The sequence below is a fragment of the Convolutriloba macropyga genome, chromosome 2 (genome assembly GCF_964194025.1).
Source record: "Convolutriloba macropyga chromosome 2, txConMacr16.3, whole genome shotgun sequence".
NCBI lineage: Eukaryota > Metazoa > Xenacoelomorpha > Acoela > Convolutidae > Convolutriloba > Convolutriloba macropyga.
In genome coordinates, this window is record NC_134469.1 from 24,083,268 (window position 1) to 24,107,484 (window position 24,217).

Genomic DNA, 24,217 nt, shown 5'->3' on the forward strand with positions numbered 1-24,217 from the left:
CCTTCGCTACTTTCTCAATATGTTTCGATATGGTTTTTGTTGTCTTTGAGAAATTATCTGTTTCCAGCAACTTGGGCTCTAATGGGATAAGATAGCGAGCTTGTTCGGGTGTTATTATCGTGAAGGTTGCAGGTAGTGTGTTTCTTTCGATTGTGATCGATACTTCCGTTGTGTTGATAGCCATTAGTTGAATTGGTTTGTCCTTTAGAATTTTGTTTATCGTACTCGTAAGGCAGACTCCTATGTTTTCGAGTTTTGTTGTAGGCTCTACTATTCCAATTTGGTGATCTGCTTCTAATGGTTGATAAGGCGTGAGTTCAATTAATTTCTGTTCACCGGGGTTAATTATAACTCGAGTGGTTGTTTTTAGATAAATTTTACGCTTATTATTGAATCGTTTTGATGTTTTTGAGCCAGCCGTCTGCATCAAATTCAGCTGAAATGTGAATTCAGGGAAATGTAGATAGCGGTTGTGCGCGTCGATTGTTATTTCGTTTTTGTCGAAAAAGGGGAATCCAAGTTATATGCCGGAGAGTTTCTCAAAAACCATAAAGTCCTCTGTGAGCTCTAAATGGCCAATTTTGAATGTTAAATTTGTCGTGAATAATATTTGAGACTGATGCATAAACGCTGTGGAGACCGTAATTTCCGGTGGTGCCTTTTTTATGGGTTTTTGCGTTAGATGATTGTAGATTTTATCAAAATGTTTTTGTGACATAGCGCTACTAAATGCTCCAGTGTCAGCTATCGCTTTCATTGTAATTGAGCCTGATTGAATAGGAATTAGAAAGACATTTTCGTTATAAATAGTTGTACAGTAAGAAATTTTTTGTAGAAAAGCATGCAGGTTATTCAGTTTTTTGGCTGTTGGTTGAATGGCATTGTTGCGTCGCGATAAGGTGGTTGCCTCTGAGTGCAATCACGTACGGTATGCTCGTTGCTTGCGCATATCCTGCAAAAAAGTGCGCATTGGCGTGGGAGATCGTTGTCGCTGGTTGTATTGTTGACTTTGGTTGTTGTATCTGCTTATCGCGTTTGTACCTCTTCCTCTACCTCGATAGAAAGGGCGGTTTTGATAACCTGAGAAGCTTCTATTTTGGTTTGGCGTTCTGTATGCTGTGTTATTTCTGTTGTAGTTTGTGAAAGGCTTGTTAAATTTATTTTGGGTGGTGTTCGGCCATCTTGGTGGCGTTGTTTGTGAGACTGATGCCTGAATTGAAGCTATTCCTGCTGCCATTATGTTTTCGACCGCTTGGTTAAAAGCAGAGTTTTGGGAGCTTGTTAGTGAGTTGAAGGCTGTGGTGTGTGCTGGCTCTGGGTTTAATTGGTCTATTCGAAGTCGTCTTTTGACTATGGAGCATAAGTCGTTTACTCCGACATTGTCCAATTCTCTGAGAAGAACTTTTTTGTATTTGAAGGGCATCCCCTGTATAAATTTTTCTCGGATTCTTCTTGTCCGCTCGTCATTGCGGTCAATTCCGGCACCAACGTCATCGACGATTGCTAAGTTGGCAAGCCGCTGTAAGTCAGTTAGAAAATTGTCTGGTTGTTCCTTCACGGGATCAAATTTCCTGCTCTGTAAGTCTAACTCAAAATTACGCCGTTGGTCTGGGCCTGAGTAGCGGTTGCGTAACTAATCTAATGCGTCATCAAGGTCGTATCGTGTGATTTCTGGTAAGCGTAGATAATAGTTTAATGCGTTTCCGTCGAGGTGTAAATGTAGGTATCGGGCTTGTTGGTTATGATCTGCCGGAATTCTGGCAACTGCTATGCTTGCTCTCAAAAGACCTTCAAATTGGTCCCAGTTTTCGTTGGGTAGCCCGGCAAAACGTTTGAGCGATACGTGTGGTGGGTGCGGTGCGGCCATATCTGTTGTTGTATTTTATGAGTGAAAAGAACAATTCTCCTGTTGATCTTGTCCGTTTGTTTTCAATCGACAAAGTGGGCAGGTCTGGGGTATTGGTTTATGTGAGGTTATTAAGCTGGTTTTTCCTGTATTAGATTCTATGAGTTCGTGTATATCACCTTCTTGGAGTTTAAGTTTTGTTGAGTTTGATTTATTTTTAATAATGAATATTCCATACCTCTTGGAGATCGGTGGAACAATTTTGACATTGGGGAGTTGTAACACGGCATCCAGAATTTGCTTGTTTTTGAGTGATAAATTTCCCAAAAGAATAAACATTAATTTGAGATAAACATGAATTTTGAGACAATTGTTCTTTTTTATGAAGCTTCAGCTGTGATAATTTTTCTCTGATTCCGTTTCTTTAGTGTTGCAGAATGACGCTCTTGATCTCTGTCGCCATATGATAACTCTCTGCAAAGCTATTCTGTTAGGAGTTTCCTACTAATATTTAGGTTCCGTGTGCAGTTTTTATGTTTCTTTTTCAAATATTTTCTTAGGTGTTTAGGTTCGTAAGCGTCCGGTATTCTGCTAAGATAAGAAAATTTCACAAGTTCTGAGGATGGAAAATAGCACTAAGTTTCGCAAGAATCAATTAAAGAATGAATGAATAATTCGTGTTATGCATTTCGTATTTATACTTTTTATTTACATTGTCCAATCAGAATTGAGTTCATTCTATTAATAGATAGTGAATATTTTATAAGTTTTATTTGAGTCTTCATGCTCGATAGATCTTGATTTATCGAATATTAGGCCTCAAAAGAAAATAAACCACAGACTTTCGAATGCAGCTGCAAATTTCACTAGAAAGCCGTAGAATAGATAGAAGTAGATAGTTCTGCAATTAAGAGGCTGCCGATACAAGATAAAAAACCTATTTCACTTTATAATTATTTTTATTCAACAAAATTGCCTAATTTTTTTTTCGACCACGCTTGCTTCATTATATAGGAGACAATTATTGACCGTGATAGTGGTCCATAGTAATCCTAAATCAAGTGAATTGTAGTTTTGAAGTCATTTAGAGAAAGGTGCGTCACATTTTGATCATAAATTAAAAGCGCAATGCGGTTAAAAACTCGATTCGAATGAGAGTTACGAATGACGTCACGCACATAAAGCAGCTGAAGAGTTTCATAAACCGGTGATCAAAGACCATTAATGTGAGCTCTGTGGCTTAAAATAATCTAAAACCAAAGTATTCGTCAGATGATGAAACAAAACAAAAACGAACAGGACCGCATTATAGCTACGTTCAGCTTACAAATTCGAAGCCATAATGGTTTAGTCAACAATCTCAAAATTTAAGAGACTGCTCTGTGCGTTTGTTTCAATATATTACTTAAAAAATTTCCTTTTGCACATTCTCGGTCTTTAAATTTTCCGATAAGAGATACAATTCAAAGTTACTAGTTCATATTTTCTGGCAGTTGTTTTTTAAATAAACGGAGAGCAGGTATTATTCAATTTTTAACAGTAGTTGTGAAAGAAATTGTTTATGTCCCCTCTTCCTCATATCCCCCTTGAAGACAATCATTATTTAATCAGTTGGTGTCATACTTTTTCACCCCTAAATATTTAAACCCCTATCAATTCACGCCGATTTACCATTTAATCATTCAACCCCTCTATCATTTCATCACGAATTCAATTTTTTAAATAATTAGGAGCATTATATTAGTAAAACATGTACTTGCACACGCCTCGCGGGCCATGGCCATGACTCAATGGCCCGTGAGACTTGATATAAAACTATCACAACCGAACATGGAATTAAGTTATCCACTTAAACATAGCCGGCAGATTGCCGGAAAATAGCCGCCGTTGACGCGCTTGAGGCACATCGGGACTGAAACTGAAACATAGCCGGCAGATTGCCGGAATAGCTGCGAAAGAATAGACCTGCGTGCCATATAATAGAGATAGAAACAGATACAGATCTAAATTGAAAAAAAAAATTCAACGCCGCTCAAAAAACTAGGTAAAAAACATTCAGCGATAAATAAAGTTTGTTAAAATTCATTCCGCAGAAGCCTCTTATAAGGGACTTTTACTGCACAAATGACTTCCTGTGACCTTAAACAAATTCAAAATAAACTTAAGTTTTAAAGTGCAAAAGTCATTTTATTGAGTAAGGTAAGTCAAGTGTGATCAAAATCTAATCACGCAATTAACCTAAAAACTTTTGCTAAAGCGAGTGAGAACTGACGTCACTCGCGCAAATGCCGTTAGTGAGAGGAAGAAGTCATTCAGAAAATTTGACTTTTTCAGCTTTGCTGCGAGAACAAATGTAAAACGAAAAAAGAGCGTCAGACGACGAAACAAAAAACATAGCCGGAAGAATTCCGGAAGCGACTCGAAGCTTAAAAACTTGATAAAAACCCTAATTGCAGCTGAAACCATTACCTTTTTAATAAACCATAAGCTCATTACCCCCCCCCCCCCCCCGGTCTGATCTAAAAATTGGTGAAATTTAAACCACTGTCACCAAGAGAAACAAAATGCCGCAAAAAAACTTATTATTGAAAACGTTTGGTAAGGATAAGTGCAAAATAATTAGGATACTCAAAACACTGATAGTCTCAAAAAGCTGACAGGGCTATCAACTGCCCTCAAATAATTCACGATTCTAATCTCAAAAAGATCGCTAAAGCAAACGGCAGATAATAACTTAGAAACTAAATTAAATTTTCAAAAAATAATGCTCAAAGTTAAGAATCAGAAAACTACTACAATTAGATTTCTCATCACTGCAATTAAAACAAAAACAACATATACTTGTTTCTTCTTGTATATATGCTAGACAACATGATTTCAAACTAATTCAAAAATTAAAATCATAGAAAAGCAACAGAGTAATATTTAAAGGCAAAAAAATGTTTAAGAACAATACCAAGGTCGGAAAAAATACAATAAAAAGTAACAAGTGGAAATTCTGGAAAAGGCTTTCTAGTAAACTCTTAGTACTGCCTTATCAATTGCCACCCAAAGAAATGACGAAAATCTAACAAAAAGCCGAAATCATTCAATTTGTTAATAACTGAAAAAATCAATATAACCAGTATAAATGTAGGTACCAGGACAGAGCTAGAATGATACAAGCTAGAATGTAAAAAATATGAACAGCATGTACGGAACACCATAACAAAGAATAATTCTTGATTTTTGAAAGTTCAAATCAAAGTTTAAAAGTTTAAAAATCAAATTTAAAAAAACAAGAAAAACTAACACCATTTCATTTTTCAGCATTCGAGACATAGAAAAGACAACGATTCATCCAAGACAAAAATCTATTCTCCTGAACAGGTCAAAAAGAGAAAAAGCAGAAATTAAACATACGAAACATTGAAACATTTTGCAAAAAAAGGTCAAAAAATTTTTAGGACTGCATTTATAAAAAATTAACTGTTTTTCAAAAACTTAACGCTAAAAAATTATTGACGTTTTTTTTATTGAAACGAAATTAAAGCCCCTCATGTTGCACAAAAAGAATATTTCTAATAATTAAAACCAAAATACAGACAAAAAACTGAGAAAAATAGGAAAAAAACTACCAAAATCGGATTAGCATATGTACAATTTTATAAAACAAAAATACATCGAGGTAAAAAGAGGCATTGAGTATATGAAATGTCAACGGGAAGTTGTCACGTTGACTGATTTTTGACAAAAAGACGGCTAAAAGAAACAAAAATGAAGAAAATAATAGGAAAAAAAGCCAAAAATTAATTAAAAAATCAAGAAATTTATGCCAATTTTGAACTTTAAACGCGTTTTCAGGCTCTGCAAAACACTGTGCTACTAATTTTCAAGGTTTACATTTCAAAATAGCATCAAATAAAAAACATTTCTACAAAAAACCAAATTACAAGCAAAAAAAATGGGCCACTTAGACGAAAAAACGGCTAAAGACGGTTATCTATATGCGCCATTCAGTCAAAAACCACTTTTCAAAGTCAAAAAGTCATTCACTAAACGCAGCACATGATCAAAAAACTTCTCTTGCTTAGAAAAAATTAGTTACACGGCAATTTTTCTCACTTTCGCTTTTAGGTCAAAACAGCAAAAAAAAACCTTAAGAAAACCAATACTCCTCTTCGAGTCGTAAAAACCAAGAGCACCGCAATATAGCTTCGCTCAGCTTACAGCTTCGCAGCTATAAAAAAAGAAGAGGCAAATTGACCGAAAATTTTCTGTTTTTTTTTTCAGTGTCAAAAAGTGTTCTAACTTGGCGTGCAGTTTCAGTTAGATTCTAAAACTATTCTTAATTCGGCTTCTAAACTGAAAGCTAAAAATTTTCATGCCAATGTCAGCTAGCAAACACTCTAATGAACTTTGATTAGCTAATTCTCGATGACTTAATGACCAGGCTTTGTCGGTTTATCCCGTCTCTTTTGATTTTGCTCTTTTGACTTTGACAGCAATCAACACATTACGTAATTCAATGCCTGGAAGAATTTAAAATCCATTCAGTTGAAACAGTAAGTGAAGTAAGTCAGAAGTCAAACGTGAAAATCGTGACTCTTGTAAAACGAAAAACGTGATCAAAAGGTAAAGGAGAGCGCCTAAATAAAAGCTGTTGAGAGGTTGCCGACGGCTATTAATTATGACATAACATGCCTTTAATGTCGACTGCTAATTGGTAGGACGAAATCATAGAGGGGTTAAATGATTTGGGGTGAAAGAAGTAGAACCAGTTGGAACACTATTTGTGAAGCTATTACCCCCTTGTTGGTAAAAATGCTAGACAAATATTGCAAATGAGAGTGTTCGGAACATTTTGTGCAAACGCAAATTACCAAGCCTCACTGCTGATCTCAACATTCAAAACCAAAACATGAATAATTTTTGCCATGCTTAAATTGCACAGTTAAACGTCATACCGTACTAACTTGTAAATTTGAACTTCAACATTGTTTGAGTAAGATGAGGCATTAAGAGCCACTGGAGAGGTCGATGATGAGGCTGGCGATGACACGTTAGTCACAACACATCTGAACATACACACACCACATAAATTTAGGTGAAACATTGGAAGCTTACGATGAAACAGATAGAGAATTTGAAAGGTCAAAACAGGACATGAATTGGAGATAAGAACAAAATTTTAACTCACAGTATTCTGCAGCTTAGCTGAAGCATTTTAAATTTCCTTATTTGGACGTTCACTTATCATTTAAACAACCCCAGCGGATTAATAAAATAGCTACTAGTTTTGAAGTAAATAATAAACAGCTCGACGTGGAGCTCACTTCCATCCCTCCAAAGAGAAGAAATTTAAGCAGTAATTCAATATACGGAATGATGCTCAACAGTATTAATTTGGTCCAGGTGCTCGAACTCCCCATAAGGCAACAGAAATGAACTTCACTGGTTAACTTAGTTCTTAAGGCGCAGGCAGTCAAAGGGACTCTATTATTTTATTTCTTTCATGAGAATGCAACTATGCCAGGATACGAAGGACGTCTTTTAACTTAAATTTTTCAACTAAAGCTTTTCATTCCATGTCAATTCCTCCTATGAATGTGGAATTTCAAAAAATAATTTTGTGGCACTTTAAAACAGGCAATAAGACTTCAGCAACCACTCGTTTCGATTGCTCTTGATACATTTTTTTATTGACAACCCCACTACAGAAAAAGGCTCCATTTGTGCCAAATTGCTAACAGCACAAATTACTAACAAAGGGTGAACTTCGGTGATCCATGAGCACCCTGTTTCAAACTCACAAACTTCTAGGAAATATGGGCCAGGAAATTTATATCGATCTGGTTTCTCGCCAATTCAGTTTCAGATGATATCTTCTGAGCATGAATGAGATTATTAACATGCTTCACATTGAGCGTAAAAACACACCTACTTGGTACACAGTTCATTTGAACTATTTGAAAGACAATTACAAATACTTGCCCTGAGAAGCAATTAGCTTGAGCATGACAATTATGAGTAAAATTAGAGCAGATAAGGGCAAAACATAGAAGTTTCCAATGGCTTCTCTAAACTAACGAAGTACAAAAGTCAAGTCATTTGCTTAACAATTTCAGCTGAAATGTCCACTCATTTTGATTCCCTAATTTCTCTTTAATAGTTCCACGGTTTTGTGATGAAGGCAGTCAAGATTGACACCCAATAACTTAACACCCCGATTTCTGATTTGAGTTCAACTTTGATATCAAAACCATTAAACTATGATAGCGGGAACATAATGCTATAGGAACCGACTTTTTTGTAACAAATATTACGTCTCCCTCATATAAAGACACAGCTTGTCAGGTTACTGTACCCCGCCAAACTCCCAGCTGCAAAAAAAATTTGCAAGGCTGCCAAACAAAAACAGACGAACAACAGAACATGATCAGAAAAAGGTCCAATTAGAACCCGACACAGCCACACGAAAAAGAGGCAAACGAAAAAGAAGCAACAGCTAGCAAGGATGAACGGGAAAAAGTTCAAGGCCCTAGTTTTGAACGTGTCTTTTGAGTGCAGTCAGAGTGGCAAACAAAGATTGAAAAATTTATTAGTTCTAATTTTTTAAAAAGCTAATTTCCTAAAAGGTAACTTATTGATTGTGACACGCTCTCGTTTTAGCAAAACCTTCGGATTTTTTTTTTCAAAAAGCGCAACTTTCGCAGAGTTTGACTTTTTGAAAAAGCTGAATTGCTGAACACTAGATTATTTTAAAAAGCCAATCTAACAGATCTGTAGAGCAACGCAAAACTCTCCACAACAGTTGTTGAATATGATTTAAAAGTAAAATAAACTTGGATAAATGATCTTGCTTATGAGGGGCCATACATGTAGAGATTGCCCTGAAGTCTCTGTGTTACTGCAATTTGGTTTCCGCCAACGATAACACCAAACCGATAAGATAGTGTTTACTAGTCGAGACTCGACGGGAAATGGTCTGGCCATTTCTTAGTGACCAGTGTTGACACAGACAGGCAGGTAGTTTTTTGCGTGTGTGAGTGTGCGATCTTTTGTTTGCTGATCGCTCAACCTTAGCTCAGCTCCAAATGTTTTTTTTGTTTACACATTTGAAGAAGCCCAGCACATATTTTGTTGAGTTGATAGGCTGATTAGATTCCTAAAAAAATGAGGGATAAGAACGAACGTGATCGATTCAGCGGAAAGGATGATTGTTAGAAAATTTCGGAGCAATTTGAAGCTCGCATTTTTGTTCTCATGCTGTACAGAGTACTTGGTAGCACTTGTGATATTACGTACCTTCTACAGGCCCTCACGAGCTGAAGAAGACGCAAATATTGATAAAGCGAGCAATTTTTAAAGAAGGGAACTGCAAAAAATGCGTACGTGCGTATCTAGGTGTTAGACAAGCGGTCAGGTGACATTAGGCTGTGTAAAAGAAATGGTCCGCAAGCGCGGCACGTGTTGACTAAGAGATTTTGTAGCATCCAACGACCAAGACTACATAATCTATTAAGAGAACTCTCTAGCCTTGATAAAAAGAAAGATGAAAATTTAGTCAAGTATAAAACAAGAGCAGAGGAACTAATATAATCTTAATCAAGTCAATGAGGGTTTTAATGAAAATATGTTCACATCAATTTAACTGAAAGATTTACCAAACGGGTTTGAGAAAAAGTCACCTGATGAGTTGAAGCGTGATCTTATTATTTTTGACACTGACTAAGGGCCAGAGAGTGAGAAGAAGGCAAGTGAATTTGTGTTCCTAGTTAAGCAGAAGATGTGCTATTACGGTTTAGATTTGAAGCAACTCAACAAGTTCCATTGCTCAAATAATAACCGTGAGCCTCAGAACATACAAGCTGGCACCATCAAAGCGGTTTAGGGGTTTAATTGCAAAACGTTTGGACATATAGCTGCGGACGACAAAAAACAAAAAGCTTGAGAGTATTTGAGCTCCTCATGGCCGATTAATGATAAAAGAGGTGGACTAGTGCTAGACTCAGGCGCAACACTCTACATGATGACAGGGACTTGTTTATTAGTTTCACGATGGTTTCTCAGGAAATGTGCAGCACGCAAACAAAACAGAGTATGAGATTTGTGACCGACTTTTAGTTAGGAATAGTATGAAAGTCAAATGAAAAATTGTCTTGGTGAACGCTTTGTTTATACCTGAACACTCACACAGTGTCAATAAAAAAACTTAAGAGAAGCAGTCACTTGGAGCTGAACTATTGATTGGGCCTAACCAAAGAACAATTGACGAAAGTTGAGTTGAATTTCCATTCAGCCGGGTACAATATTTGAAGAAAGTTGTTTACTATCCAGTGGCTTAAAAATGCGGCACAAAAGATGTTGTTATAATTTCTCAGACATCAGCAAAAAAAGCTTAAATTGTGGAAGGAATGAGTATCAGCGACAGTTTGGTAGATGTTTTAGATATTTGTGAGCTGAAATAAGCTTAGCAACAACCGATAGCAAAAGATGGCAAAAGTGCGCAAGCAGTTTTAAGACATTGTGCAGACAGAAATCATGGGGCCCACGTCATTTAGGATTGTAGATAGGCACAAGTATGCAATAGGACTTGTTGATAGTTTCACTAGATATTGTAGCAATTATTTCATGAAGTCGAGGTACGATGTTCTTCAGAAGTTCAAACAATTTTGTGCAAACGTTGGCCAGCCTAGACTTAAAAATTTGGGAGTATTTGGGATGTCAGTAGGAACCGTTAGGGAATAAGGAGATCAGTCAACTTAGATCAGTCAAAACTGTTGGACCAACATGGGGTTCTATTTAAGGTTTTTGCTTACACTAAGCAAGAAAGAAAATTCATGAAGCAATATACGGAGAGAAACCCAATCTCAGTTACACGAAAGTTCACGGTTGTGTCACTTATCCTTATAAAGAAAAACAGTTTAGAAAACAAAATTGAAAGAACAGCGAAGAAGGGAATTTTCCTAGGCTAAGCACTCGATGATAAATCTTTTTTGGTAGGCATGGAGTGTGAGCGAGGTGAACATAAAGTTCAAATACACGAGGAGTGCAAGATTCGATGAGAACAACTATTACTTCGGACCTAACGACTAGGCAAATTTAGAAATAGAGGTGAACGATGAAGTGACTGAAATAGCGTTTACAAGCAAAGTAGTCGCCCAGAACCTTCTCACTAAAAATGTGAGTCCATCGAGAATAAAACTGGAAAAAAGCGATGCAAGACGAATATAACCTCCTGAGAGAAAATAGTCTTTGGAAACTACTTAACAACGGGACAAAAAAGTAGATAGCCGATAGCATTTCGGTGTTAATTACGGTCCGACGGGCGATATAAGTAGAGCTAGGCCAAAGCAAGGCTCGTCGCCAAAAGTTACAGCTATGTTTTCGGGAAAAAAGTTCATCATGAGACGTACTCACCAACTAATAGGCTCTCAACAATTCGTTTACTTGTGGAATTGTCTGCTCAATCCGGGTCCAATTTAAGACATATGGATATAAAGACGGCATATATTAACGAAACTATAGCAGATGAAATTTATATGAAATAGCCCGAAGGTTTCGAACTCTCGTCTGCTTGATAGAGAAAAGTCTTTACGTTCTTAATCTTGCAGAAAAGAATTGGTGTCTCACATACATTTAGGAAATGCTTAAAGCTTGAGGTTTTCAATCTTTAGTTCAGGACAATGATTTGTGCATTAGGAAATGCAAGAGAAATTCATAGTGCAGTAGTTTGTGAGTTGATGCTATTTCAAGCTGCGAACTTCACGGAAGTTTTTCTTTGAGTGTGAACCAGCTCGAGAGTTCAAAATAGGTAATTGTAGGCATTTCGCTAGTTTCTTGGAAAGAAGATAGTGAGTTAAAGCTTACTACCGAAAACTGCCCTCAGAAGGAGAGTAACAACAAGACCGCATAAAAAATGGTGATTATTAAAATTTAGTGGTTCGCTAGCTCGAGTAGAGCACACCTAGCTTTTGCAGCAAACTTCTTATGTTTTGTTTAAGAATCCAGGTGAAAAGCGCTTGAAAGCAGGAAAAACATTTCTGAGATACTACAAAGGTTCTCGGAACTAGATGGGTTTTTAGGAGGGGCGATAAGGTAAACTAAGCGTGCTTCTCAGATGCAGCTTGGACAGGAAATATGGACCATATGAAAGTTACTTCAGGATATTGCTTCAAAATAAAAAATGTCTCAGCTGTTGTCAGTTGGTCAAAAGAACTTCAAAGATAGGTTGCTACATCAACAGCGGAAGCTGAAATGAATTCATTAGCAGAGGCGAAAAAGTCCATTTACGTGAGATCTACTGCAGGGCCTAGATTGCTACTGCAGGCCGATTGAGATTATCGTTGATAACCAGGCATGTATAGCGCTGAGCAAGCAGTTCATTCACTATGCAAAAACCAAACACTTTGCCCTTATACGCCATTTCATAAAGGAGCTTTTAAAAAGAACTTCCGATGACTTCGACCTTTGATTTGAGTTCGAGATTCATGTCAAAACTTTTAAGCTATGATTGCGGGAACAATGTACATAAACCGACAGATTTGTAACAACTTGTCATGTGATAATGAGTCAAACTTGCGGTAATACAATTTCGAATTCACTTAAACATCTCAATTCAGCTCAATAGACCCAAGAGCACTTTCCCAGCTGAACAATTTTGTCGGCTGAAGCTGTCAAATTCAAAAACCAAAGCAGATTAAAGTTCACCAGCAGTTGTATTAAATCATGGAAGACAAAACGATGTGACGAGAGTAAGCAAGGCTATTGACGCCCAGTTGCTTCCACTAAGAAGCTTTGTGAACCTAGCTCTTTCCCATTTATTGCGCATCAGAGATTGCTACACAAGAAGCCTGTTTAACAGGCGTTTTAACATTCAGCAAAAATTATGTTCATTAAAAAACATCCAAGAAAATTTGGCCAAGATGCAAGTAGCTTTAGTAGATGCTCAAAAAGGTCGAAATTTTATTTCAAAAATGAATTTCACGAGAATTAAAATTCTACAAAGTCGAAATACGACAGATATTTTTCGCTTCAGCGAAATCTTACTTGTTTAATTGTGGAAACTAGGCAAACGTTAATTAAAGACTTAAAAAGGGGCACTTCAAAATCTACTTGACTTTATTAAAGTGTCTGCAACATTTGCCTCCCAACTCAAACCTTCAAGTCAAAATTATTACACTCTCAGTGGAACTGGGCCCCAAACTTATCAAAAATGAAAATAGACAGTTCTTGGTTTAATATGCTAACCATAATACCTAACCATAATCGAAAGTTATAAGAAAGTAGACAATAACGTACAAGACAAATGATATGGAAGCTTGAATACTTTATATTACCAAGTAGATTTTAAGAACACGCTTCTTGAAGTTTTCGCTTAATATCCCACCCCCGGTCAAGATGTTTGAGACTGAAACACGAAATACCATCCGATAAACTGCCACTTCGGTTATAAGCCAGGTCGATAAAAACTACGTACGTTTGTTTTGAGGTCTCATATTTTTCTCAATCAACAAACTGCTATTGCGTGCTAGCAATAACAAATGGAAAAAACCAGGAGAAAAAAGTATTAACAAATTGAATAAGTTCCAATATCTCAATCGCATAGCTTTAAGTAGAAAAACATGCAGAGTAGAAAATGGGCAAAGCAGGAGAATACAAAACATGCCATACTAAATTGCCCCATCATAGAATAAAGAGCCTTATGATAATGGAAATAATCAACAACAGAAAAAAAGTAAAAAAATAAAGCATATACAAAAAGATAATATAGCACAGATCACACTTCAGAAAAAGCAAAAGAGTTTTCACACGACATCACAAGACGGCTGGAAAACAAATACACTAACCCCTCAAGCCACTTTGCCCAAAAATTTTGTGAGAAAGGTGTAATCTGTAGCTGAACATAACATGGAGATCCTACACAAAAACATGGCAACATCTTCATAAGCAAGCTCGGTTTCATTCCTTAGAAGCTCCATAGCTTAATTGCTGTGATAACCTTGATAATTTCAGATTTTCGCTGCCTAATCTATTGGCCTATCGCTGAGATGCCTCAATGATCACCCGTAGAGACGAAGTAGGAAGCGTCAAAGACTCAATTGGCTCTGTATTATATGGTTTCTAGGAAGAAATATCAGAAGATAGAAAAAAACGGCACCTATAGTCAAGCTAAATTTCAGATTGCAGTTCCTAGTGACCATAGATAACAAAAATTGAAAGACATTTGTCGAAGTACCTATTAATAGCAACTTATCTTTGGCGCGCAGTACAGTTTATTGGATTATTGAGAGCACGAGCAACATTTTTCTCTAAAACGAAAAATATATGAGACCAGACAGATAGCATTTTTGCTTGCCAACGACTAGGCCCCTAAAGGACCGAGTATTGGGACGAAAACAATTATTCCTAGATTATCATAATCCGAAAAATTTGAAAAGTCATATTTCTTAATGAGCGACTCATCAAAAGACGTTAATTTGACATATTATATGAAAGCACTCTGCCAAAAACATTTAACTTGGCAACCCAAGTATTTGCAGGAAGACATTGAAGAAATGCTGATATGTGGGACCTTCCCGCAGAAGTCTTAGTCAATTTATATTCAAGAACGAGGGGGACGGAAAAAAGACAACGCTCAATCAATGTCGAAATCAAAACTGTTCATTTTTGCAGATGACAGTCAAGTCATCGTCAAATTGATGGAAAAAGTGATTCCACCAACAGGAGTAAAGAAAAATCCGGCAACAAACGTTGTATTGAGGGTAATTGATAGCTAAACATAACAAGGCAGGCTTTGCTTCATTATTACATTGAGCCGACATTCAATAGTTACCGACTGTCTTCGTAAAATTGACATCGATTCAGAAAACGGTCTGTTGTCGAAAAAACACTGATACGTAATCTGTGGCAGTCTCAGAGATGGTATCTATATACTTTCCTTCCAGTTACTTCATCGTGTTATTCTAGTAGGATTATCGAGGCTTTCAATTTTAAAACAAGTAATGTAAGAACACTTGAAAACTTGATATTTTTGGAAGCAGCTATAGAGTAACTCTTTGGGACGCCGTATCTAAATGCTGTGACTGAGATTTGAATAAACCAGTCCAATAACTGTTCAGTTTCTTCCGCTGACGGATATAAAATATTTTCTTGCAGGCGGGATCAAAATTTTGAGCAAGTTTCTGTAAATCGCAGTTTTAGACCCGGAGATCACTATTTATGAATGCGCCTTACTGCTTTAATAATGGAAGAAGAAACGGAACACGAGACGTTCACTAGAAAGATCAACGTTTCATAGAATTTAAAATCCAGCCTTTCAGGTATCTCAAAAAATAGTAAATCTAATTCCAGAACTCAGTAAATCGAACTTAGTATATCGATCCAGAAACTGCAAGATGTTTGAGTGATCCAGTAGTAAAATGCTTCGATATATTTAGTCCGGCAAACGAAATGAGGTCGCGCAAACTGGACAGCCAATCATATTATTCGTTTGAGGGACAAATTGCATAAAAAAGCTCGCAGTCAGACATCATACAATTTTTGAAAATGGAAGACCTAAGGAAAAATCGCAAGCTATAAACATTAAAACTTTCAGAACTTTGAAAGAAGAATTGGATAATGGGTTCGAAAATGTTAGTATGGAGGAAGCAAGATCACTGGCTCTGAGTCAAAAGCATGCAGTACCAACTATGATTCTCAATAAATGTGACAAATAAGGCAACTATCCAGCATAAACTAAAATATAAGAGCGACCTCAATACAGCCATGGCAACAACATGTGAGTCATTGATTATGATCCTCAATAAAAGCCGAAAATGTGACATCAATCCAGCGGAGCCATAAGTGCAGACGTGACGCCAATATAAAACAGGTGTTGGAAATTTTAGAATCTAAAATCGCTACTCATGTTGACAAAGATCTGAACGATACGTAAAAAATCTACGTTAAAGCAATACGCGGAGAACTAATCATGATTCTCATTTAATGAGGCAATTATCCAGCATAAATAAAAATGCAGAAGCAACCTCAATAAAAAAATGGGAACAATATTTAGATGCTAACTAAGATCCTCAACAAAAGTGGAACATGTCAGATCTTTGGTGAGCCGCTATAAGTGCAGACGTGACGCAATTATAAACCGGGTGTTGAACATTTTTAGAACCTAAAATCACTGCTCATGCTAATTAAAAATTTTCAGCGGTTCCAATATGGCAGGAGATTACAAGTTGAAAACTTTCAAAAATTCAAAAAAAAATTGAGCTGATCAAGATGACATCAATTCAAAGCTGCTTAAAATCTGCGTTAGAGCAAAATGCGGAGTACTAACTATAATTCTAAACAGATGTGGCAACTATCCAGCACAGTTAAAAAGCCTCAACAAATAAGAAAAATGTGACATCTATTCAGCGCAGCTATAAATGCAGACGTGACGCCAATTCAAACCTGTTTTGGAAATTAAAGACCTTATAATGCCGTTATCTGCAAAAGAACATTCGCGAATTGAAACAAAGCCGCGCTGGTCAGAATGACATCAATTCAAAGCTCCTTAATATCTACGTTAAAGCAACATGCAAAGTACTAATTATGATTCTCAACAAATGTGGCAATTATCCAGCTTAATTAAAAATACAAAAGCGACCTCAAACAAATCTGGTAAAACTAACTACGATCCGCAGCTATAAGTGCAGACATGACGCCAGTACAAACCGGGTGTTGGAAATTATAGACCTTATAATCCCCACTCATTTTACTATCAAATATTTTCGAGCGGCTCATACATGGCCGCAGATAGCAAGTTGAAAAGCTTATTCGCATTTTTCAAATAAAAATTTGCGCTGGTCAAGATGATATGAAGTCAAAGCCTCTTAAAATCTGCGTTACATCAAGGTGTTGAGTACTGACTATGATTCAACAAAATGACAAATGTGGCAACTATCCAGCACAGATGAAAATGCAGAAGCGACCCCAATAGAACCACGGTAATCAAATGTGGGGCACTAAATAGGATCCTCAACGATTGTGAAAAATGTGACATCTATCCAGCGAAGCTATATGTGGAGCCATGACGCCAAAACAAACCAGGTGTTCAAAATTTTAGACCTTATAATCTCTACTCATGTTGATATCCAAAATTTTCTCGCCGTACGAATATGGCCGTATTATTAGATACATCGAAAAGCTTGACTTCTTCAACGCGGTCAATTCAGTTATAGGTCTCAAAGTAAAACTGTAATTGCCACTATTAAGTAAACTGAAGTTTAATTAAGTAAATATCGAGAAAAATGAAAGAACAACAAAACAACGCACTTTTGGATCGTATAGATTTAAATACAGCTATTGACAGTGTTGATTACAATGTAATCGAATAGAAAATTTGGTTCAATGGGAAAATTGGATTGCGGAAAACGTGGATCCAGCTAAATATTGCTAGAAACGTTCCTACAGAAGCGATATTATTGTACAGAAGCAGAAAATTTTAGTGCTGAACGGTTTATCATATATGCGTTAACTCATGTTTCAGCTCTTGGACTTCTCTTTCTGGATTACAATAATTACCGGATGTTGTCTCCATTTTAGCGGTCCGTTTTTGCTGATGACACCACCACTAAAACCAATCAACATACCAGGAATGAAGAGCATCAAAAACATCTCGGTCGACCTGATCAGTTGATCAGATAGAATAGGGTATCAGCTAAAAATTAGGGATAGAATAGGGTATCTACAAAAATTTCCTCAATTAGGCAGAAAAAGCTAAAAACTGTTGACTCATGTAAATATCTGGAAACTGCAATAGATAACAAGTAGTCTTACCACGGTCGAACCTATATTTACGCAAACAGCTATAGAGTTTCCGTGAAATAGCTTAAAGGCAAAGGAATATGTGTTGAAAACCAGCTTATAAAAAATTCAACCCAGCTTGCAATACGGCATCCAATTTAATGTTTGCGTGAATCAAAAGAATCTCTCCGGTATTCACAAAAGTGCGGGTTTTCAGAACAGTTATCCGCAAACGACGTTGCAACAAAAAATCAGAAACTTGAACAGCTGAAAATTCCATCAACATTTATGAGTTTATCAACTGTTTTTGTTAAATTATGACGTTTAAGATGATTTTATATAAAAAGCAAAAAAAAACAAGTTTTTTAAAACAACTCACAATTATGCGGAGTTAATTCGTTGTCGATGATGAAACAAAAAGAAAAACAGACTTTAAATCTGTCCAATGCTCTCAGGAAGACCGTCTTAATTACTGCAGATTCTATAAGTGAATTTGCAATAAAACTATTTTTGCATGAAATCACGGAGCTGGTAAGCCGTGTCACACAATAACCTGTTGTCAAACAATACCTATTAGAAGAAGCAAATGAAATGTAAAAAGCCACTTTGCTAACTATTGCAGTCTTGGTTGGACAGCTTCTTACCAGTGCGGAATCACATTTAGTGCTGAAAGTGTGGATCTAACTACTTTTGTAGGGCTTTCAGTAAGCACAACAAAACAATTCTTATCAATTGAAAACTGTACTTAGACCTCTGATCCTCATTGTTATTGAGAGGTATCTGCCATCATCTCGTGGCTGTTCTAGAATGCAGATCACAATAACTTCAATCATTATTTATGCTTAAATTTTTTGTCTTTGATGTTGCTTAGTGCTTTATCCAATGTGCATCTAGATAACTTTCTAGTCGTTGTGAAATTTCCCTCCTATATAATTAGCAGGGCCAATTCAAACATATCCGACTAGAGTGAGGCCAGCTTTAGCTTGAGTCGACTCTGCAACTTTTAGTTTTCCAGCCTTGTTATTAAATAAATCAAATAGAAAAAATCTGATAATTCAAAAATTTGCAGAAACATAGCTGGCAGATTGCCAGAAAACAGCCTTAAAAGATTCGTAGATCTTTAGCCTCAAAAAGATTTAAAACAGACAGACTAAAGAAGAAAATTATTCTTTTCATTAAGAACTGAGATGTTAAATTTTAAAAATATATATAACTTATTGTAGTATCTAATAGCTGCTCTTAAATACCCTTCAATTAGAGTGATATAAACTCATTTGACCTTATCTTTATGAATTGAAGAAAAGTCAGTTTTAGAGTGAGGAAGTCATTTTTGAGAGTGAAGTAAGTTATGTGTGGCCAAAAACTTCGTCACGCGAATGAAGAAAAAACTCGCTCCACTAATTGTGAAAAATGACGTCACGCACGCAGTTAAGTTAAAATTGCATGATGAACGAATGAACAAAAAGCAGATTCTAAGTGATTGTGACGTTTTATGGTCGTAACAAAAATCTTGACGACGAAATAAAAATACATAGCAGGACAAGTCCTGACGTACAATTCAAAGAATTTTCATTGACTAAACAGCAAAAATAGACCTAGAATGGACTATGAGTCAATTGAGAAAACCATTTTAGAAAAAATCAGATAAAAAATAAGAAAAAACAGAAAATCAATGTCAAAATGTCGCATGTGAACCAAAAAAACCACTAGCGAGAAATGAAAAATTAATTCAAACAAAAAACTAGGCCTAGAATGAGCTGTGAATGGATTGGGAAAACCATTTAGAAAAAAATCCGATCCAAAAAACCGAAAAAACATTAAAAATCAGAGTGAAATTGCCGCATATGAACAAAAAACCACTACCGAGAAACCAAATTTTTGTTCAAACACCGTTTTCTCACTCTACTTTAAAACTCGCTTTTTCGCTCCATTTCCTGTTTCGGCGTGACCAAAATCACTACTCCAATTTGACTTCAAAAATTTTGAAAATGTGTGAACAGATCTTAAAAAAAGACAGCGCCCCAATACAATTCAAATTCTTTGAATTGTAAAAACAAGAGACGGCCAATAATAGCCTCAGCTATCGCCAACCCAATTGCAAAAGAGTTCTGTCAACACAACTGTAAAACTTAAAAAGTTCTGTTGGCCAGTAATGATCGTTAAACTGAGAGAAGGACAAGAACATTCGGCAATAGTGGGGTCGGGTGTCAACAGTGGGGGTGTCTTCAACCGCTAAGACCCACCCTTCACACCATAAGTATAAGTTTCCAAAACAGTTTGAGCTGAAACAGAGCTGAGAGGCTCTAAGAGCACTTAATGCCCGCTGGGCGCTATCTGTTTATCCCGTTTTTGAGGACGAAAAGTCAAATGCGTCAGACGAAAAATCGGTCAAGCGAAAAATTGCATAAAAAAGACCGACAGGACTAATATTTGCTACAAACTTCGTTTGAGAGCAACTAATTATTATTAAAACTGATTTTGAGCCCCCTTATATATTAATTTGAGACTTTAATTTCAGTTTTGGAGGCCTCGTAGATTAAATTTGGGACGACATAAAGAACAAATATGCACCTGCTTAAAGATACATATGCGAAGGAACAACATTCTCCGAGAAGCGACTGAAAATTTTTTGAACTTTAAAAACAAAGACGGCCAAAAATAGCGTCTCATCCATGACTATTTCAAACGTCTATTAAAACGCATTTCGTAGCAAGTCGGTTAATAGTCGTTGCATTCGGCGCTTCAGAAAAGAATTCAACAATTCAAGGACAAAGTATAGCCTTAATATATCACCTAGCTACCGACTGTATAGACTCTTCTGCAGTTAAAATGTAAAACGTGAGCTTCCAAGGAAACGAAGATAGAATGCATCGTATACAAAATAAATAAACTCATTAAAATGTGTTAGCGATAATCGATATCGACTATTCAGAACCGTCCGACAGTAAGAATTTAAACACTCATCACGCCAACATTATTATTTTTTAATGAAATAACAGATCAATTTTGAAGTGGACATTTTCTCTCTCACCTGTGCGGGATATCATGGAAGACAAAAGTGGCAACAGGTGGATCAACACAGGAGAGGACAAACACAAGGCATATAAAAAAGGAGTAAACACATTGGTACATGCCATACTCTCCTGCCAGTTCAAATATGGTCAGACGATCTCTCTTGGAAGCCCCATCTTCCTTCTCCGTCATTTTTGCACCTCCGCTATTGCGTACGGCACTTGTGATGATATTTTACTCGCTTTAAACCTACGACATGCAACTAACCTGAAAACACATGTTTTGCAACTACATTTTTGACACGTCAGAATTGCTTTCGGTTTAAACTAGAAAAAATGTGAAACAAGTCATTTCTCTTGAGCGTCTAAGCATGAAATACGAGACGCGAATGGAATTTGTTTAGTGCAGTTAATGAGAGCAATAGGCATCAACTTGACTGAATGAACGGCATAATTTGTAGGCCATGAAACAGTTTTTTTCAGAGCGAAAATTTTTTAATTAGCTTAAACTCAGCATGTAAAAATCTTCTTGTCTTTTAAAATCTGAAAAAAATCAGCGCTTAAATAATTAGGATTAATAACTGATTTATGAAATTAATTAGAAAACAATTTAGACACTCCTGAGAACCAAGTACCCCCATGATTCGTGTCAGTTCCATAACAAATCAGTCCTGTTTTCCGAACTCATCGAACACTTTTTTGACACTCACTGCCCTAAAATTTGTTGTATTCACAGAAATAGTTGAATAAACAGATATTCTAAATTAGGTACTCTTATATGGTACGTACTTTTCTAAAGCCGACAATTTTTCGTGTACGAACTGGATGTTTGAATGTGATAAGTTTGAATTTTCATCGCTTGCGCCCTGACAAATACGTTTCATCGCATAAAGATCTGCCAGAGTCTAGAAATTAAGAGATACATTATCTGATAAGCGGTGATCAGACAATTTTGCTAGAAAGGGATTGTCATTTTGCGAATCTTAGACACTCGAACACTATCAAGTAGAAATAGAAAACAACCAGATAGATTTGGATCCCCTCACTTTTACTTAAAAAGGAGGGACCATGTGATGGTTCAGAAACTCACACAAACCTGATTCTAACATCCACTGACCTCAAACTGATGAAATCGATTGAATGAAAAGTTAACGAAAATAGAAAATCAGATCAATCAAATCAAATATTTTTTAGCTGATCTAAATTTTCTCACTATATCTTTGCATAGAAGAACTATAAATACGAGCCACATTTTGTTTATTTTCAGAACCAGTTTTAAATCAAAATGCAACGTATGAATTCTTTTGACCCGTACTTGAGACCACGACAGTATAACTGTTTCGTGAGCTTTAGCTTTTACTAAATTCACGAAATACAATCTTCAGATTTCACAGGCCAACCAAATGATTTCAAATCTGAAAAAGCGTTGTGTTATAACAAAGCCTTCTCAATGCCAAATTTTAGACATTTTGAACTTCAAATTGACACAGAAAGCATGTATTGTTTTACTTGCTTCAAGCAATTCTCCGAATAAAAATGGATGATTCTACGCTAAATTACAGCACTGCCCACTATAAAACAATTTTTGTAAAAAGCTTTCATTTGATCATAACACTTGGAGGGAAAAAAAGCTCCAACAAATTTGGAGAACCGATCATTGCTATCTGCTTTTAATCCCGAACTGTAAAATTGATAACAACAAATAATCTTTCTTATCAATTCACCTCACTAACTCAAAATAAAGACAAAATTATTCTTCAAAAATGACTCACTTAAAAAGTACTTACATAATGACCTTCATAACTCACATAACTCTATTTTGAGAAAACGGAAAAGCAACAAAAATGCGTACAAATTCGGATAGAGCTTTAAAGTCTTGAGGTCTTTGAAGGCTCTATCTGAATTGCCTGGAACTGAATCCAGTCCGTGTTCACTCTATTCTGATTACCGACTTGAAGTCTCGATTTCAGACCACTCAAGAAAAGCCTCGAGGTCAATAATGCACTTGGATCAAATCCGATGTACTTGGAACAATCAATAGTAAATTTAGCGTGATGTGATACAGAGACAGTTACTAACGTAGAGAAACACACTGACGATAAGGGCTGTACAATGAGTTCAAATGCTCTAGAGACTAATTAGTTGCGCATCATTAACAATACTTGGCTTTTACTGCATTATGCCTTTTTCAGCCTTAAGATCTTCAAGAGCGTCTCCACTCTGAATTGAACGATTTGATTCGAAGATTGCCGCCGACTAAAAACATCATACAAAAAGAACATACTTCAAATTCAGGTCAAACGGTACAAGAACAGCAATCCTGTTATGACACTGTACCTGCGACTTGAGCTCGACTTTCAGCTGCTCAAATACACGTTGCGTTAATGACACATAGGAACAAACTCGAACAAACATTTTGCAGGATGCTCATCGCAATGGTGACTCAAATTAACGAGATTTGTATGAACTCATGCGTTAGTTTATGAAAAAAAAAATAATTAAAAGAAAAAAAAACGTGTCGACATTCATGAAAAACAATATTTCAGTGAGCTCGCCCGTGTATTGACCATTCACCGGAACTAAATTCAATTCAGGGCACCTACGTTCAAACAACAGGGAGTTTCTTAGAGCGAGATAATAAAATAAGTCCGAATTGGAAGCTCGATGGGCATGATGAATTGTCTCAATCAAAACGCAAAGCCAAATAATTAATAAGAACTAGCAGGCCCGCAAAAGCATCATAAGAAAATCATTTAAAAGAATAGGTTTAAAATCGAGATTTTTTTCGTACCAGCTTGCGCTGTAAGCCATGCCCCTCGTTCAACAGCCAGAGGTATTACGTTAAGTTACTGATGTGTTTGGTTTAGTATATTAACCCAAGAAACAGCAATTTTTTGATCAAGGACTTAACTGGCTTTGCTATCTTGCATACTCAAGTACCGCTAAGACTTGTACAGATAACGAACTTCTACATGTTGGCATATGAGAAAAGAAAGTGAGAAAAGAAAGTGAGAAAAGAAAGTGAGAACAGAAATGAGAAAAGAAAGTGAGAAAAGAAAGTGAGAAGAAAACGAAGAAAAGAAAATGAAAAGAGAGTGAGGAAAAGAAAGAGAAGGAATGAAAGTGAGAAAAGAAAGTGAGGAAAGAGAGAAAAGAAAAGAAGGGACAAAGTGAGAAGACAAGGTGAGAAGACAAATTGAGAAAACGAAGTGAGAAAACAACGTGAGGAAAGTGAAAAAAGTGAAAAGAAAACGCTAAGAAAAGTGAGAAAGCAAAGTGGTAAAAGAAAATGAGAAAAGAAAAAGAGAAAAGAAAGTGAGAAACGAAAACGAAGATAGGAAAGTGAAGAAAAGAGAGCGAGGAAAAGAGAGTGAAGAAAAGAGAGTAAGAAAAGAAAGTGAGAAGAGGAAGTGAGAAAATAAAGTGCGAAAAGAAAGTGAAAAAAGTGAGAAAAGAAAATGAAAAGTGAGAAAACAAATTTAGAAATCAAATTGAGAAAACAAAGTGAGAAAACAGCGTGAGGAAAGTGAAAAAAGTTTGAAAAGAAAATGAAAAGTGAGAAAGCAAAGTGGTAAAAGAAAATGAGAAAAGAAAAAGA

The 24,217-nt window shown here is 36.3% G+C and overlaps 2 protein-coding genes across 2 annotated transcripts in view; both read right to left on the reverse strand.

The window, feature by feature from the left end:
* The window catches only part of LOC142358476 (organic cation transporter protein-like), a 50,725-nt gene extending 29,842 nt beyond the window's left edge, over positions 1–20,883 (reverse strand). The window contains exons 1-2 of the mRNA XM_075409872.1: positions 20,640–20,883; positions 6,802–6,903 (exon numbers count right to left, since the gene is read on the reverse strand). Coding sequence (XP_075265987.1) covers positions 6,802–6,903; positions 20,640–20,812 — 275 coding nt within the window. The 5' untranslated portion in view covers positions 20,813–20,883. The remainder of the gene's footprint in view (positions 1–6,801; positions 6,904–20,639) is intronic.
* LOC142358495 (proteasome subunit alpha type-1-like) overlaps positions 1–24,217 on the reverse strand; it is a 209,505-nt gene that overhangs the window by 77,532 nt on the left and 107,756 nt on the right. The window lies entirely within an intron of this gene.